The 17,085-nt window shown below is 34.2% G+C and overlaps 2 protein-coding genes across 3 annotated transcripts in view; one reads left to right on the plus strand and one right to left on the minus strand.

Annotated features, from left to right (window-relative positions):
• Window positions 1–5,991: 5,991 nt before the first annotated feature.
• Window positions 5,992–10,183, minus strand: LOC127872706 (uncharacterized). The gene is made up of 2 exons (XM_052416042.1): window positions 9,903–10,183; window positions 5,992–7,168 (listed from the first exon to the last, which is right to left on the minus strand). Exons 1-2 carry the CDS (start codon window positions 10,084–10,086, stop codon window positions 6,153–6,155), a joined length of 1,200 nt encoding a protein of 399 aa, XP_052272002.1. The 5' UTR covers window positions 10,087–10,183; the 3' UTR covers window positions 5,992–6,152.
• Window positions 10,184–14,745: 4,562 nt separating this feature from the next.
• LOC127872699 (uncharacterized protein C5orf34 homolog) overlaps window positions 14,746–17,085 on the plus strand; it is a 32,039-nt gene continuing 29,699 nt past the window's right edge. The window contains exon 1 of one of the 2 annotated variants that reach the window (XM_052416031.1): window positions 14,746–14,853. The gene's annotated coding sequence lies outside the window, so the exon portion shown is untranslated. Of the gene's footprint in view, window positions 14,933–17,085 lie in introns of both variants that reach the window. The other variant, XM_052416030.1, reaches the window with a different exon arrangement.

The following is a 17,085-nucleotide window of genomic DNA, read 5'->3' on the forward strand; positions in this document are numbered from 1 at the left end:
ATTGATCACGTGTCAATCCGTTATCTGTGTTTCACACATAAAACTCTATAAACGGAGTTTCTCTTTCTTTTACCCTTATGTTATTATTGTGTAAACCATTTACATCCTATTATGTTCGTTTGACAACATGAAACTATTATTATTGTATGGGGAGAAAAACTCTATAAAACCTTGTCTTTCGTTCCTATCCTATTCGAACATGGGTACTAATTGTGCGCCACTTATAGCTGATCTTTTTTATATTGTTATGAAAGCGATTTTATATTAGAATTATCTTAAACTAAATAACTAGATTAGATTCCATGTTTTAACCTTACTAGTAGGTACATTGCTGACATACTTAATTTAGATAATCCATTCTTTGAACAATATATTAACAAAATCTACCCGAACGAACTAGTCTTTAATAAATCGTGTCAATCCAATACAGACGCTGCCTATTTAGACTTATATCTTACTATTAATAATAATATGATTACAACTAGTTTATATGACAAACGGGACGACTTTAAATTGAAATTGTGAATTTTCCGTTCCTAGATGGTAACATCCCTAGAGGTCCATCCTATGGTATTTACATTTCGCAGTTGGTACGTTATGTCATCGCTTCTATATTGCTTCATACGACCAACTTTCACTGTTTAAATCTACATGCATAGGTCATTGGATTTATAGCGTTAAATTTTTATTTTATTTCTCTCTTACAGGCGTTTCTTGTTTGGTTTATTTCGTAGTAGTCACATAAACAACCAAGCTATTTAATATGAATTTTTTACACCCATTATTGCTGCTTCTTCCTGTATTTGCGCGATCCGATTGATGATCTGAAATATTAACTTTATGATGCTATATTCTTAAATCTTTTTCTGTAAAGAAGGAATGTAGTTGACACTTGTTCGTAATTTCATTTCATCGTTCCTCAAAATGTTGTAACTCTGTTGCTCTGGTCTCTTTCCTACCATTGAGTAATTAAATGCTAATTAAATTGAATGCGTTTTAATTCCCTTTTATTATTGTTTAATTTGAGTTGCAATGCTATGAGGTTAAATTTTATTTACACTTAAATGTATAATGAATATTGCTGGGCCAAGTGTGAGGTTGAGCGCTCTAAAACCGGTTTAAACCCCCTATGCTTTGCATTTACCGTTCCAAGGCGGTGACCCCAGCTGTATTCTTTTATGTGTTATGTATGTTGTTTTGTATTGTGCTGTTGTGTGCTGTTTTTTTTTACTGTTTTAGCAATTGGTCACTTTCCTTAAATATAGACCAACTATATAATGAGAATTCAATACTGCTCCAGCAGCTGGAGTTTCACTTCTTTACAGTGGGGTTTGGGATTTTGTTCCGGGATAAATCTCTTTAGAATCCCTAAAAAATAACCCTCATTCAGTCGATTTTTAGGGATTAATCCGTTTTCACCCCTTTTCATCCGAATTAATCTGTACCAAACCTTTTCCAGTGGTTTTAGGGGTTAATTGCGGTGAATTATAAGAGATGAATTCATCGCAAGGGATGAATTAAGCCCTATACGGGATGAATTCATCGCAACGAAGCGCAAGGGATGAATTCATCTCTTCAAGCGATTATTTAATCTCTACGCATGCGCAGTTGATGTCAGCGGGGAATACGGATGAAAAGTCGGAGTTAATCACTGCCGTAAACGAGTAGGCGGGGCGTAGACAACTATTTTTAGATGAGGTTTTAATTGTGTCGGTTTTGTGCAGAATACAATTTATTAATTTATTAATTGTACACCAGTGCACATTTATGTTTCACTGGCCATCACGCACTGGTCTATTTGGATCAATTATTTCTTTGGCGAACACCCGGGCAGCACGGCACAAGTTGGATTTTACGTTATATTTGCCGTGCTGCAACAAAGATTCGTGTCATTCCGGCAACCTATATTTCAGTCAAGTGATAAAGATTACGCATCTTATCGTTATAATCCTGTCTACGCATGTGCCGGCATGTGGTGTCACAAGCATACCAGTAAACGCTTTAAATAAAAAATGGGGACATCCACATTGAAAAGAATGCGTGTGAGCCTCTATCGCAGATTTGAATTCAAAATGTCTTTCATATATTATGTATCAATAATAAGTGAACGCATAATAAATATATGAGTTTCTGTTTGCTGTTCAATCTTAAAATTATAAATTATTTAGAAAAGTTTATTAAGAAATAGATCAGTTTAGGAATAGAGAGAACATCGCCGGGACAGTTAAATATTAATAAATCATTTTTTGTTCAACCTATAGTTTTTGTATTAATATCAAATTGATACTTGATTTAGAAACTTACTAACAATTTCAGATTATGGCAAAGGTATACATGAACTGTTGAATAAGAAGGTTTACCACGGCCTGAAATATTTCAAAGTTTATCTCAATTTAAATGTAGAATTTCAGCAGATATTCAGTAGAGAAACCTGTACCTGTTTCTTTGTGTATAAGACTAACACAGAATGTACAACATAATTTTTCTCATAAATACATTGGTATCAACGAGCATTACATAAAATTATCAAGCAAACAACATTAAATTAAAAATTAAATCTTTTTTAAATAAAATTAAATTTCATTTATTTTCATTTCATTTCTAATTAATGTCCATGTATTTACCGTATCGGATTATTAATATCCGCCCACCGCCGCCTTCCCCGCCTCACCAATAATTTTTAAAATGTTCTTGTCAAATATCGTAGGATGGCACTTTAAAAATACATATACTGCAATGCATGAGTCGTAATCTGACGTATTGTTTTTTCTCAGGGGGTCAATACTTTCCCATTGTTTGCATTAATTTGCGCGTCTTTATAACATAAATCAAGATTATTTTATTATCTCGACGCGTTTGATGTCTTTGAATTCATTTATTTCCGAATTAAAACGCGTTAACCCCCCTTTTTGGAACTAAGTTTCATTTAAAACACATTTTGGGACCTGACTTCCAAATGATAAACAGCCCTCTCCTATTTTATAAGGTTTTATGCGAATTAACTGTCTTGAATAAATTCCGCATTGGTGCGAATATTTTGGAAAACATATTCACTTGAGGAAATCAATAGTTATCTTTTTTATTAATTGTTATATTATTATTTTGTATTCTTATATGTTTTATCGCGTACTAAACGCCAACAGTTAGTGTGTGTAATATAAGACGTTCGACGGTATTAATCATTCTACTGTAGAATTATACAAAAAAACTGCCGACAAACTGCATATTAGTGCGGAGACATGAAATTATTTCGAAAGAAAGCAATTAGAGGTTCAATTCTATATGATCAAGTCTCACTGCCCACGATTACTCTCTTACGACACGAATGTTTTTGACTCTTATGGATCTTGACAAATACCTAGTGTTTTATTTTGCTTAATCTAAATTAAGGTTTGCATGTATATGTACAGCATAGCATGACTCCCAAATGACCAACAGCTCTTTCATAAGAAAACACTTATATTGCACCACATGCAATGCTATAAAACTACGCATATAAACTTTATTGTAGATAGGTAGGTATTTCGTATTAATCTCATTTTCATATGAAACAGCTGTTGGTCATTTGTGAGTCATGTCTCCGAACTAATATGCAATACGCCCGGTGTTTTTCTATACACGTATTCGGATTAATGCTCCGTTTATATCCGTAATTAATGAACGCCTCAATATTTTCAAAAATTAACACCGGATTAATGTTCACCGACATTGTTTCATACAGATTTGATATAAATATTATAGAGCTGAATAAAAAAATACATTAAGCCCTGTTTTCCCGGCACACGCGCTGGACATACACCTTTAAAAAACGCTATACCAATTCCAGTACTCGTGCACTTAATTGATTATAAACACAGACGGTTGAAATCCGTGCGTGGGAATGTTTCTGTAATCAAGAGCGACGTGTATATATGCGTCGGGTGTCAAAATCCGCACCAACGGATGTAAAATCTACTTTTAGCCTGGCATATTATCCGCCGCTGTGTGCACCCGCCAATAAGTTTAAAATGGATTCCGAACTGATAACGCCGGTCTTTTCGAAGAACGCGCGTATACATATTTCAAATATGTACAGATGATTCATTTGTTGCCGGCTGACCTATATGCTTTCTTTTATTTTCATTCTACTTGCGTTTTTCTATTCTGTAAATATAGATATTTGAGCTTGCCATAAACTGCTTAAAATGCTTTGTATTGATAAATTTAAACATTTGAACTAAAAATCTCCAGTAAAAAATAAGAATACAATTTTAAAAAAGAAGAAAAAACGTTAACCAGGGCTCGAACCACTGACCCCTAGAGTCATGGAAGCTTGGAGAAAAATGTCTCCCGACTTTACCACTCGACCATCCACGCTCACAACAATTGTCGAGGTATGTTTTATCTATATCAGCAATCCTCGTAGTTTCCCAAAACATCGATTCGCGTCGAACGACGTATTAATCTGTTGGACAGTCCCTTTAAAACTTTGCGCGACACACAAGTGTACTGTTCAAATATCGCTGAAATACTATCGCATGTCGACTTTCGCGTTTTTAAACGGTGTTACAATAATTTTTAACCATTTATTATTAATATGGCTGCCCTCGATGCTTGATGACGGAAAATATCCTATTTTTATCTCCCCTGATTTTTTTTGAAAACGCGATATTTTGCGCAATACTCAAAGCGACACACGATATTTCGCGCGATACACGAAGCGACAAACGAATTTTTGCGCGATACACGGAGCGACACGCGATATTGATATCGTACGTGCTTTTACTTGTTATTTCAATATCCTTAAAGTTTTCATTATTTCCGTCTAGTGTAATCGGTAACGGGATCTTTATTTACGTACGATACATTATTTAGTTCTTAATAATTAATTATTCTGTCCATTACGGTCTTAGTGAATGTTGTATTTGTAGTGTTTCGTTTTCAGTTAGCATTAAATGTTACCATTCTTCAATTTATGCAAATTAGCGTTAAGCGCTAATATTCTATGATCCATAATAGATGTAAATAATCAAAGAAGTCGACAGTGTAAACAGCCCATTTTATTCTCTGTAATATCCGGAAAAACACTGTGGTGAGTCCCCCACAGTGTTTTCTTAAATATTCTTTCGGATGCAACTTTCTGAAACCTGATCAGACTTTTCCTAATACGTTTCTCACGTGATCCTATGTGGTCTCACGTGGTACGCTGATTCACCTACTTTTTTATATTTGTTCGGGTCAAAGTTGTTAATCCTTGGTCATGGAACTTTCTAGAAGTTTTTACTGCTTACGTTTGCGTTCTTGATTTGGTAAACAATTTAGATTTGAATGTGCTATTCTTTGTTAGCTTAGTAAGCTGTTTTCTTATAGTACATCAATATGATAGAGTTTGTAGCTCACCTGGCACAAAAAAGTATTCCGGTGTAGTTTTGTGAAAACTGGGCTTAATGCGTGATATGAACTGCGCAATTCCTTAAGTATTTCTAACAATGTACAATAGTTATTCTAAACAATATGCAATAGTTATTTTAAACAATATGCACTAGTTATTTTAAACAATATGCAATAATTATTTTAAAATTTTGTTAATTGAAATTAATTAAAACTTTATTAATTATGATTAATTAAAATTATTAAATAAGTTAAAGTGAAAATTTAAATATTACAAATATTTCATAAGATTGTGATTTTAATTGGATTACATTTACCACGATATATCGCCTTTTGGGCTACCTACACAAGGGCGATATTTCGGGGTACATTCTCGCGCGTCGCTTCGTGTGTCGCGCAAAAGATATTGTGTCGCTTTGTGTGTCGCGCATAATATCGTGTGTCGCTTCGTGCGTCGTGTGTCGCCCTTGACAGAGGAAGGGCGAGATTATAGATGGCACTCTCCGGATTCCGTATAATTGTAATGGCTGTAGAGATTTGATAAAGCTATCATCGAATCAAGTCAAGTCTCTGTGCTGTGATAGGTTGTAGAGACTTTTGTATGCTTGCACAAAGTACAAAGATGTCGTGTGTAATTTATTTTATATTGACCTAAACTGCTAACAAATATTACACTGACAGCTTGAAAACCCTGAGGCGGTATATTGAAAGTATTGAACATAATCAGAACATAGTTATTTAAATGGTACACTTTTAAATCTTTAATTATAATATACAATTTGTCAAGTGTATGACACTAAATTCGGGACTATTTTCTGTATATTTGTGTATCTAGTCACGTCCGGTAAAAAGTTCAAAGTATTGTGAGTGAAAAACCAGTGGTGTCTGGTATAAGTAAACCGGAAGTGGTCATGCTCGCTTCTGTCCTCTCGTGCCTTGAATTCGTTGCAGGCCTTGCGTTCTAGGGTCCCGGAAGTTGGATCGAGGTTCAAGCACACTCGTCTGTAGTGCCAGTAGGACTTGCTGAACCAATTTTCCGCCAAAGTGTTCATAAAGTAATGCGTGTTGGGAACGTATACAGCTCTTGGATCCGTCTCGTGTAACCTTCCTTTGTAGTGATACGGTGAGCTCCCTTGATGGTCCTCGGCGACCTTGTAAAACTCGCCGACTGAGAAGTTGTTGTAAAGCATGTACTGCGTCGTGACAAATATCGGTCCTGCTACGTCAAGCGTCCCTTTCATCGGCCTAAAACTGGAGATCGTGTAGACAATGTGCCTTAGGAACGAGTGCTTCGGTTGCGCCATCATGATGGCGTTGTTGACGCAGAAAGGAATGCGTAGGCGAAACACGGCGTGCTCGAAAGGTTCCAGAGGAAACACTGCTGTATACTTCATAGTTACCCTATCCAGGGGACGTAAGCACTCAAAATCCAAGTCCGCGTACACACCCCCATACTCGTATAAGACGAAGTATCTGAGCGCGTCGGCCCTGTTGATTGGTTCTGCGTAGTTGTCCCAGACCGGGAGAAAATCCGGGTACCTGTCGCTAATGAACTTCCGGGCCGAGGCATCGGTCCAGAACATGTAGGTCCAGTTGGCATTGTACTTAACGAAGGATTTAATGAACGGGATATACTTATTTGGAATGAACTCGTTCTTGTATGTCTGGTGGATAATGTGCGGAATTTTAGGCGCCTGTCCGATAACCGTTGGAAAATCCTCTGTGACAAGCGGTTCGAGGAAATACTTAGAGTCGAGCTCGTGTGATGCGTAGCGAAGAGGATTCCCTTCGATGTTTTCTGAAATAAATATTATACAATAAATTAAAACCAAAACATCGGACATTCTTCAGTGCAACAAATGGTTGATGACAAACGCGGCTTATACCAGTAATATACAATAATCGATACACGTGCAGTTAAACGTGCTATAGTTGGTACCACATTTCGTCTCTAAATGTACACTAAAAATTTATTTAAATAGGATCAAACAAATAAACCGTTGTTGGTTAATAAAAAAAAAAAACACCGCTAATGGCGAAATATCGAAAGACTGTTACGACATTAAAAATAAAGATTTTCTTATTTGTTAAAACCGTTCGTGTGACTGTTTCAACTTTAAACAACAGAAATGTTGATAATCAATTTTAAATCTGTTTAACTTGTACGAACAAAGATCTATCCTTCAAGCCACACAACTTTTATGGCATTGTAAATTTAAATATAAATAAGACATATATTTTATCTATGCCAATTAGAATATATCTGGTGGTAACAAGGTAGAAATCAGTCTTTTTTGCAATTTAAAACTTATAAATAATCGCGTTTGTCGAAATGGACTTATACGTCTAGAAATCCTACTTTCGGTTTACAAAGCGTGACCGTTTGAAAAATAATAAATTACATGCTAACTAGGCTATAGATTTAATTTTATCTGTGCCAATTAGAATATATCTTGTGGTAACAAGGTAGAAATCCGTCTTTTTGCGTTTTAAAACTTAAAAATAATCGTGTTTGTCGAAATTGACGTATACGTATAGAAATCCTACAATCGGTTTTAAAAGCGGTACCGTTTGAAAAATAATAAATTACTTGCTAACTAGGCTATAGATTTACTGATAATTTTGCACACTTTCAAAGTGCATCTAACTGTATTGATTAATATGCATTTCATTTCCGTGATTTAAAAATGCTTCTTATTTCAGACAGAACAAAATAAATATTATTATCAGGTTACTTGCCAAAAAAAACATCAAAAACGTATGACAGGAATGGTATATAATATACGCCCATGTATCTTGATGCTGCGGGAGGGATTGCCCTCTGTAATAATTACCCAGTGTTACACCACTGACTATCGAACCATATTAATAGACCTTACTTTTACCCTACCTTTGTCCTGATTTGGACTTATAATAAATCAAAGGGTCTTATTCTCGGATAATTGATATACAGTTTCATCAGGCCAACAGAGATCTTGCTACATGACAATGTCCAATATATACCAATATAAAAACACGTTAAAAAAGACCAACTTAAAGGAATCTCTGATTCTCAATCGGGTATTAAAGAGACTTGTGCACAGTTGAGTAAATGGACGATTTTGATAATAATGTTCATACATTCAAAAAAGAATGTGTGCATTATAACACTCCCGACTAAGGCAAATCCAAAAAATATTGGTTCATTTATGGACAATCATAATTCAAAGTCGGTAAAATAAAATAAAAATTGTAACTCTTTTCCGTGATATTTCGGAAAAAAAGCTGAGCGGCACCAAAATAAGGCTCATATTGTCCATATGCAATTTGAAGCGTGCCAGGCGCAGTGGTAGAGCGTGAAGCGTGCCCGGCGCAGTGGTAGAGCGTGAAGCGTGCCCGGCGCAGTGGTAGAGCGTTAGCTTTTGTGCTCAGCGGTCCCGGGCTCGAATCCAGGGTATGAGAACATGTAAATCAAATCCAAGTTCTTAATTTTAATTCTCGTAAAGTATAACTAGTACTTCGTTAATGTCTAAGTTATGATACTTTTACTGAACAAAAACATGCAAAATATTATTTCAAATAGTGCGGGGTCGGGTATTTCCGACTACCTAAGGCAGATTTTGTTATGTTCGGTATTTTGTTTTACGGATCATTTCGGCTTATTTGACTCACCAGTCATGTAAAATATCAAATATAATATATATATTTATAAACAACTGGAAGCAAGATGAGGTGAAAATATTTGGTCAGTAACCATATTTTAACTAATTCTTTTGAACTGTTTATTCTTTTAAGATCAATTCAACAGTGAAAAATGTCCATAATATCACTTTAAGCAATTATTTAATTTTAAACACCGACATAGATCCGTAAAACAAAATAGTGTCGTTGTGTCGTATGAACGAATCTGCACTAAAACCAATTTTAGATTCACATCGTAAATCGAATTATTTCTGTCGTCATTTGTCAAAACGAAAGTACGGTTGATATTTAAATGCATTATTTTTCTCTTTCCGAGATATTGTTTTGATATGTTGATACTGCATTACAAATATAAGTGTATATGAAGTGAAAACACCAAAAATAAACAACGGTTGCGATAGACACCTATAAACTGATAGATGCCCATAATATCACTTTAAGTCAAAGGTCTATGATAATGTCGGTTTAAGGGTACCTGTGTTTTGACACACCCTGCTTTTTCACGCCTATAATGTCGATTCATATTTGATTTACGACCGTGATATAAAATCAGCAACATTGTTGTTGATATACATTGTATACATTCACGTGGTTGAACTTCGCGGAGAAGTAGTCTGTACAAAATCCACGACAACAGTTACTTTCTTCCGTCAAGAAACACATGTATGCCCACATTTGAAATCTAAATCAGCGACAATGGAACACTGTACTTTTATTCTCTGCTTGTTAAGGATCAACTTTCAAAATACGACGACATGAGTAGATATTTTAGGTTGTGTGCGAATTAAACATTTAGCTGTGATCATATAATACAGACATGTATATATGCGCAAACAAAACCTTAAACTTACCATTAAATGTGCCAAACTTCCAATACACGAAGAACAAAACAACGGTACTCATCACAAGAGTGATTTTCTTCTTGATCTGAATTCTCCGCCATGTTATACAAGGTCTAGTTAGTTGGCTGATAAACATTTGTCTTACACGAGAGCAACACACCGCTATTTTATCCTTATTTGTTGATCGTAACATTTGTACATGTAAACAAATATTGAATTAAATATTTCCGTTGTATCGGCTGAAATCGCGCTTCCAACTTACCAATCAAGTTTATACTTAACGTGTAAAGTGTCAAATTACAAGATCAGCTATTATTGTCAATGCAGGTAGAAATACGCTGTGTGGCATTATTCTCTGTTCTCCAATTACAACTGGATAGGCATTTTTTTCAAATGGGCAGGTTTAAATACTCATCGACCTTACCATTAAATACATTCCAGAGGCGTATCCAGAAATTTATCAGACGGGGGCTCAACAGGGGAGGGTGCGGGATGGGTGTTTCCTCCCTATCGTCGATTTTTTCTTTAAATGGCACCTTAAAATGATGCAATATACTACTATCTAATCAGCATTTTGCATGATAAAGGTGCATGTAAAACAAACAAGAACTGACATCAAGTGTGACAGACACACAGACAGACACACAGGGGTAAATCAAATGTCTCTCAAACCATTAAAGTGTTGGGTGACATAATCTTTATCCAGAAGTTTTTAACAGTGTTAGATGGGTGGACCTCCTATTTAACCTTGTTGGATATCCTACTAGGTCACCCTGTTGGATGGGTGGATATTTATCAAACTTGGTTGTAATCATATTATGTATACCTTGTTGAGTCTTGTGGTTCAAAAACTGTCAAATAAGGCAAAGTCATTGATAAGCTGAACATATATAAAGTATTCGAAGATAATTAATGACTTCAAAGTATTCAATAAATTTTCTTTTCATGAAATTAAAAAGTACAATTTGAACACAATCAATTTTTTTTTTGGAAAGTACCTGATAGCAGCAACAGACTCATTTTCAGTTGGTTCATTAGTTTTTTGTTTCTTGTTCCAAATGGATTCAAATTTTGCCTGTTGGCGTTTCATTATGAAAATGATTTAGTTTCATACTAGCAAAGTAATTCTTCATTTTTGAGTCCTTTTTAATTTTAAAAACTATGGATCAACATCAAAGCAGTTTATAAAAAAAATGCAATTTATTAAAATGTGCTGTTGAATTTCACTGGCAATAACTTGTTACTCAAAAGGATTGTCACTCTCAAGAGCGAATACCAATTCAATTCATCAAAGAAACTTACCGAAAAATTAATGATGATACTACATTGCGTTCGTCTAAACTCTTTAATTGCTACAAATTGAAATATTGTTTTTCACAAGTTCCATGCGGCAGCCAATTGTTAACATTTACCTATAGCTAGATGTATTGATGAATTTAATTAGTTCAATGTATCTCCGGCAGCCAATCAAATAGCGCAGTTTATCACTTACAGTCAATGAAGCGTGCAGTTTAGCTGGTGAAGCTTAGATCGTCTGTACACATGCTTGGGGGCTAATCACACAAATCGACAGCTGTTTATGGCTTAATTAATTGCATGTGACAAGAAATACACAAGTGGATCAAAACTGTAAGGGGCTCATTTTTTTTGTAAAATCGTATCTAGCCAGCCAGCTGGGGGGGGGGGCTTAAGCCCCCTAGCCCCCACCTAAATCCGCCTCTGCATTCGGCCATGCTATAGTAATGATGTGTTTTACATGAACTGTTATAAATCGATGCGTTGTTAATGATTCTGGATTCAAAGTTGTCAAATCGAAATTATAGACCGGGTAATTCGTGATTAGTTGAAATTTAATCAATTGAAATGTATGTTTTGTGTGTTGTTGTTTTTTTTTTGTCCATCGAAATGCTATTAAAAAGCTTTATAGAGTATATCCACAATTGTTAATGGAACAGGTGGACGTTAGTGCGGAAAACTTTTTTAGTTGCTCTCTGACTCACTAAGGAGATATACCCAGTGCGTCGCATAAACATGTCACCGCTACAGTCCAATTAAACGCATCTACATGTATAATCCGGTATATTTACTACCGATTAACTTGTATTTCTTACTCGGGATCTTTTGGATATTTTAGGATATTTCGATGTTTGTTTCGTACGCTTAATGTCATTCATATAATGATATTTCTATTTCTGTGTTTAGCATTAATTATTATATATATATATATATATATATATATATATATATATATATATATATATATATATATATATATATATATATATATATATATATATATATATATATATATATTCCTTGCCTGGTGGTTTGATGATATTAATTTAAAACAAACGATCTTGCCAAGACAGTCCAATTTTATTTCTGTTAGCGAGACAAGAAAATGTTATAATATATTAAAATAATATATATACGTGAATTTACACGCACAGTTTATAATAGTATGTCATAACGCATTTTGAATAAAATGCTTCTACAGTAATTTTCAGAAACATAGGATTTCAGTAACTAACAATAGCAAGCATATATTTTAATATATGTTATATTATATCAGTTTGTGGTCCAGTTATTATAAAGTCTACGTAATTTTTACATACCGAATAATCCTATAGAGTTAACAATATAATGTTATTGATTATTACAATAAAATCCAAATACAACCAACATGAATTATTAATATAAATTAACGCCCTTAGTAAAATAATACAAACAACAAATAAATATCCAAAATGTAAATAATTACAAGAACCATACCTGTACGGTTTTCGCACAGCTTATAACTGATAATAGGGACTGGCTGTGATATCGATCGCGATAGGTTGGCTATCTTCGAAATATCCGTAAGATAGTTTTCCACAAAAGTGCAAACTGGTATTAATCGATTTTTCCTTTTTTGTCAAATTTCAAGGTGCTGAATCAGTGACCTGCGATCAGTTTACGTAGTATTCTTTCACCCTGACTGACTGACTTTTTGGAACTGGAGATATGTGTTTTGCTAACCCGACTCTTACGTTTCTTACCTCAACCGATCGAATATATGTCTGGTTTTGTTCTTGTTAATAAGAATTTGCTTACGATGTATTTTCTTTCTGTAGGTAAAGACAGGCGTAAGAAAATGTACTAATTTCTTTTGTTCTTGGTAACCATTTGCTATTCTAATATGATTATGGTCTATGGTAATTACATTTATTATAAAAATAAAATGATAATTATATTTAATATAAACAAGAGCTGTCACCATAGGATGACTTATGTCCCCTATAAACGCTTGATATAATAATAATAATAATAATAATAATAATAATAATAATAATAATAATAATAATAATAATAATAATAATAATAATAATAATAATAATCTCTTTATTTTCAGAAAGTAACTCATTAAGACAACACATTGATTGATACAAAGTCATGCAAACAGTTTAACAATGGCAATGTTTTTTCAATGAGGCCTTCAAACAACTATGGTATGTATAATGCATTTCTTCATTATAATGCAAACATGTAGACTTTGACGGACATGAGAGTAATGTAACAGTGTAATAGAAGTGTCATAAAAAGCAAGTGTATTATATCACTTTTCTTATATTATTAATTTCTCTTCCAATATTGAAATGGTCTCAAGGGACAAATATTTATTAACAGAAAGTATTTAAGAATATAAATGTATTGTTGATTACATTTTCCCATATGCACACGCTCTAACGCACGCACGCGCACGCACGCACGCACACACACACACACGCGCACGCACACACGCACGCACGCACGCACGCACACACACACACACACACACACACACCTATACACACACACTTATACAATTACCATATCTTAATTAACACGACCAATAACAATAACAAAAAGTTAACAAAAACAGCCGCGTACATTATTGTAGAAAGTCAGAGTTTAAAAACGTGGAAGACATTATTCTTGAATTAGTTTACGATTGACAGAAGTGGCTGATAAACACAAATTTAATAATTACAGAAAACAATATTCATGACCACTGTTGTTCACAATAGGATATGAAATTACACAACTGTTAGGAAGAATAGCCTGCACCTCCTTGCTATATAAATAGTTTGAAAAAGCAATATGTATATTTGTTTGCAGAAATTTAATCTACAGTAATCATTACGATATTACGATATTACGATTATTATGAGCTTTTTTCGAAACCTAAACGCAGATTTCGAAACCTAAACGCGGACCCTAAGTTCAAGGTCAAGCTAGGTCACAGGGGTCAAAATTTGTGTGCGTATGGAAATGTCATGTCCATATATACACACATGCCAAATATGAAATTGCTATCTGAAGTGACATAGAAGTTATGAGAATTTTCGAAACCTAAACGCAAAGTGTGACGCACAGACGGACGGACAGTCCGATCACTATATGCCCTCCTTCGGGGGCATACAAATAACAATTAATGTTAATATATTGATCCATAAAGTCAGTATTTTGTTTTAAAGGGATTAGACATCTACGACAAAAAACTTTAACAACAGCATCTTTATACGTTGTATTTTAAATATATCGCCGATACGCTACATGTATACCGGTTGAAGAAGTAAACACTAATTGATAGGCCGTTGGTATTGGATACATACATATGATGCCTTATTCTTTTTATCCGTTTGTCCGTCTGCCTATAGACCCAAATATCGTTCAGACTCTCTGTATTAAAAATGAATAAAATGGAATAAAATGAACAGCCGATGAAAGAAGTATTATTGAGTATTAGTGTACATTTGGTTTTTTGTAGGGATTTGTAATAATTAAATATAAAAGCATGGTCTATTTAAAAATACATTTAGTTGTTTGTAACCTAAAAGACCGAAAACGCTCAACAATATTCGGGAACAATTTTAAACTTGTTTGTTTACATAGGACACGGTGCCTTTTCTAAAAAAATAAGCACCATAGGCACATCAAAGTATATTAATGAATTGCCATATAATTTAAATGTTATTATCGGATAACAAGGATTTGAACTTCGTATAGGAATACTTTGGGTAAGGCGGTTTATCAGGTTGTCATATATATTCGCGACACTTGCGCCAGTTTGGCCTTTTCAGCTTTTTGACAGCTTTGACATTTAAACTTTTCACTAGATCGGGAGATTTGAGCACAATCGGACAACATGTGTTAGCTTTCTTTTATAGTAAAGTGTTGATGGTTGTAACTGTCTTCATAAGAGCTTTTATAAGAAAACTGCAAAGTTTAAAAGAGCACTTCAGGTCTTGCCTTCATCAAGTTCATGTCCCTGTGGCATATTTGAAATTGATTATATTCTATATACATCATACATGCTAGAAATGTTCAGGTCCAAATTGGGACATTGCATTAAAAATGTCGGGTCTTTTGATAAAAAAGCGGGACACCTAAAACGATCACTCATGCCACCTTTACTGTAGTCAGTAATCTGTATATTACTTACAAAACCTCATAATTTCTGGCAAATATTGACAGTAAATGTGTTTACAAATTTCATGAACACAGATCTTCACCTTTTCTGGAAGTAAACACACATGTGCACTATGGGGATGAATCCATAACGTGAAATGTAGGGTTTGCCTCTATTTGACTTCAATCTTGGACAGAGGCATGCATTATCGATCAACGCGATGTGCCCGCATGGAGCACTGTTTTTACTCAACCAACCATCAATTAACTCTAAATTTAGACTGATGCAATAGGTACAAATTATTTTTTGAAAATCGGCAAAAAAAAGAAAGAAAATTTATATGAAACATCAATTTGTATCGGTCAGCGCTCAATTTGTTTGATATACAAAACTGGTGTGTTGACAGGTTTTATAGTCTCAGTTGGTAAAATGCACTGAATACTTGGACTTTATTTGGACCATTAAATACTAAAGCAGTCTGCGTCACTTTGATGCATCTATCGCTAGCAATTAGCGACCCTATTATACAAACACCATGGTGTGAATGCCCGATAATATCAATAATTTGCCGATAGAGCACTGATAAAGTGTCAAAATCAACACTTGATCACACGACTAGTGGATATGGTTTGTTAATAAAGGGGCCATAAAGGGATAAGCATTGGTATTTTAAGCCAGACAGAGCTTGAATAGTGAAATTTATTGTGTCCTTATAGTTATAGAACATCATTTTGTACGAATGTCGGGACAAATTGTGTCACATCGGGACAAACAGCCCAAAATCAGGACTGTCCCGCCAAGATCAGGACATCTGGCATGAATGATATACATGAATGATATACATGCATATAAAATATTCCATTTTACATGTTCTTTTATTCAAACATTGTTTTTCTTATTGATAGTTTGACTTAAATGTTAAGTTTATTTATTGAAAGGTAAAAAACAAAAAAATAGTTTTGGTTCAGTGAACAAGGCCAGAAAAATGTAGGAGGGTAGATTTGTTTTTTTTTCATACTTTTTTTTAACCAGTTGACTGATTTAAGGGTGAAAAAGGATCAGTTAATGCACCAATGATTGTTTAAACACTGACCAAATGATTAACATTGCACATGGGGTGTTACGTCGTTGTATATTATTCATCATTTCATGATGCATAAAGAGCTAGGAATTATAGCTCTTTATGCATCTTTTGCCTTTTAATCACCCTCTGTACTAATGCTAACCTGCATACAGAATTCACATAAGAGAACACATCATGTATTCATTTTTCATCTATAAATACAATGTATTTTTATATTCATAAAGGTTTTACATTTATCATATACCGGTATTCAATTAATTATTTTGTAGTACATATTTGCCTTTTGCGAATTCTGTCAGTAACATGTGTACATGGTGACATGGTGAGTGGATTCACAGAGACCCATGTAAGGCATTAGCTAGGTCTTGGTGTACTTCATAACAGTGCACTCAGGTCCCGAGTATGTGTAAAAACCGTAAAAATGATCGCAAAGTAAACAGTATTTATTTTGTAGTGTAAGGTTGAATTTGGAAGTCACTGGTGTACTTCAGAAAAGTCACAGAAGAGAGATACATGTATGTGCATAATGTGCTAAAAATAGATTTTTATTTTCTGTAGTTGAGATGCGCTAAATTTTACTTATTTTGAAATAAGTTAATGGATTTATTCCAATCGGTGTTAGACATCAGATATTTTATCATTGATGTTTCGTATCTAACATTTTCCTGTTTTAATAA

The sequence above is a fragment of the Dreissena polymorpha genome, chromosome 3 (genome assembly GCF_020536995.1).
Source record: "Dreissena polymorpha isolate Duluth1 chromosome 3, UMN_Dpol_1.0, whole genome shotgun sequence".
NCBI classification, from domain to species: domain Eukaryota; kingdom Metazoa; phylum Mollusca; class Bivalvia; order Myida; family Dreissenidae; genus Dreissena; species Dreissena polymorpha.

Bases quoted from the DNA above. Each gene is read 5' to 3' on its own strand.
- LOC127872706 (XM_052416042.1), bottom strand. From the start codon at position 10,086: ATGTTACGATCAACAAATAAGGATAAAATAGCGGTGTGTTGCTCTCGT. The intron at 7,169-9,902 runs GTAAGTTTAAGG...TATTTATTTCAG, and splicing joins GAAGTTTGGCACATTTAATG to AAAACATCGAAGGGAATCCT.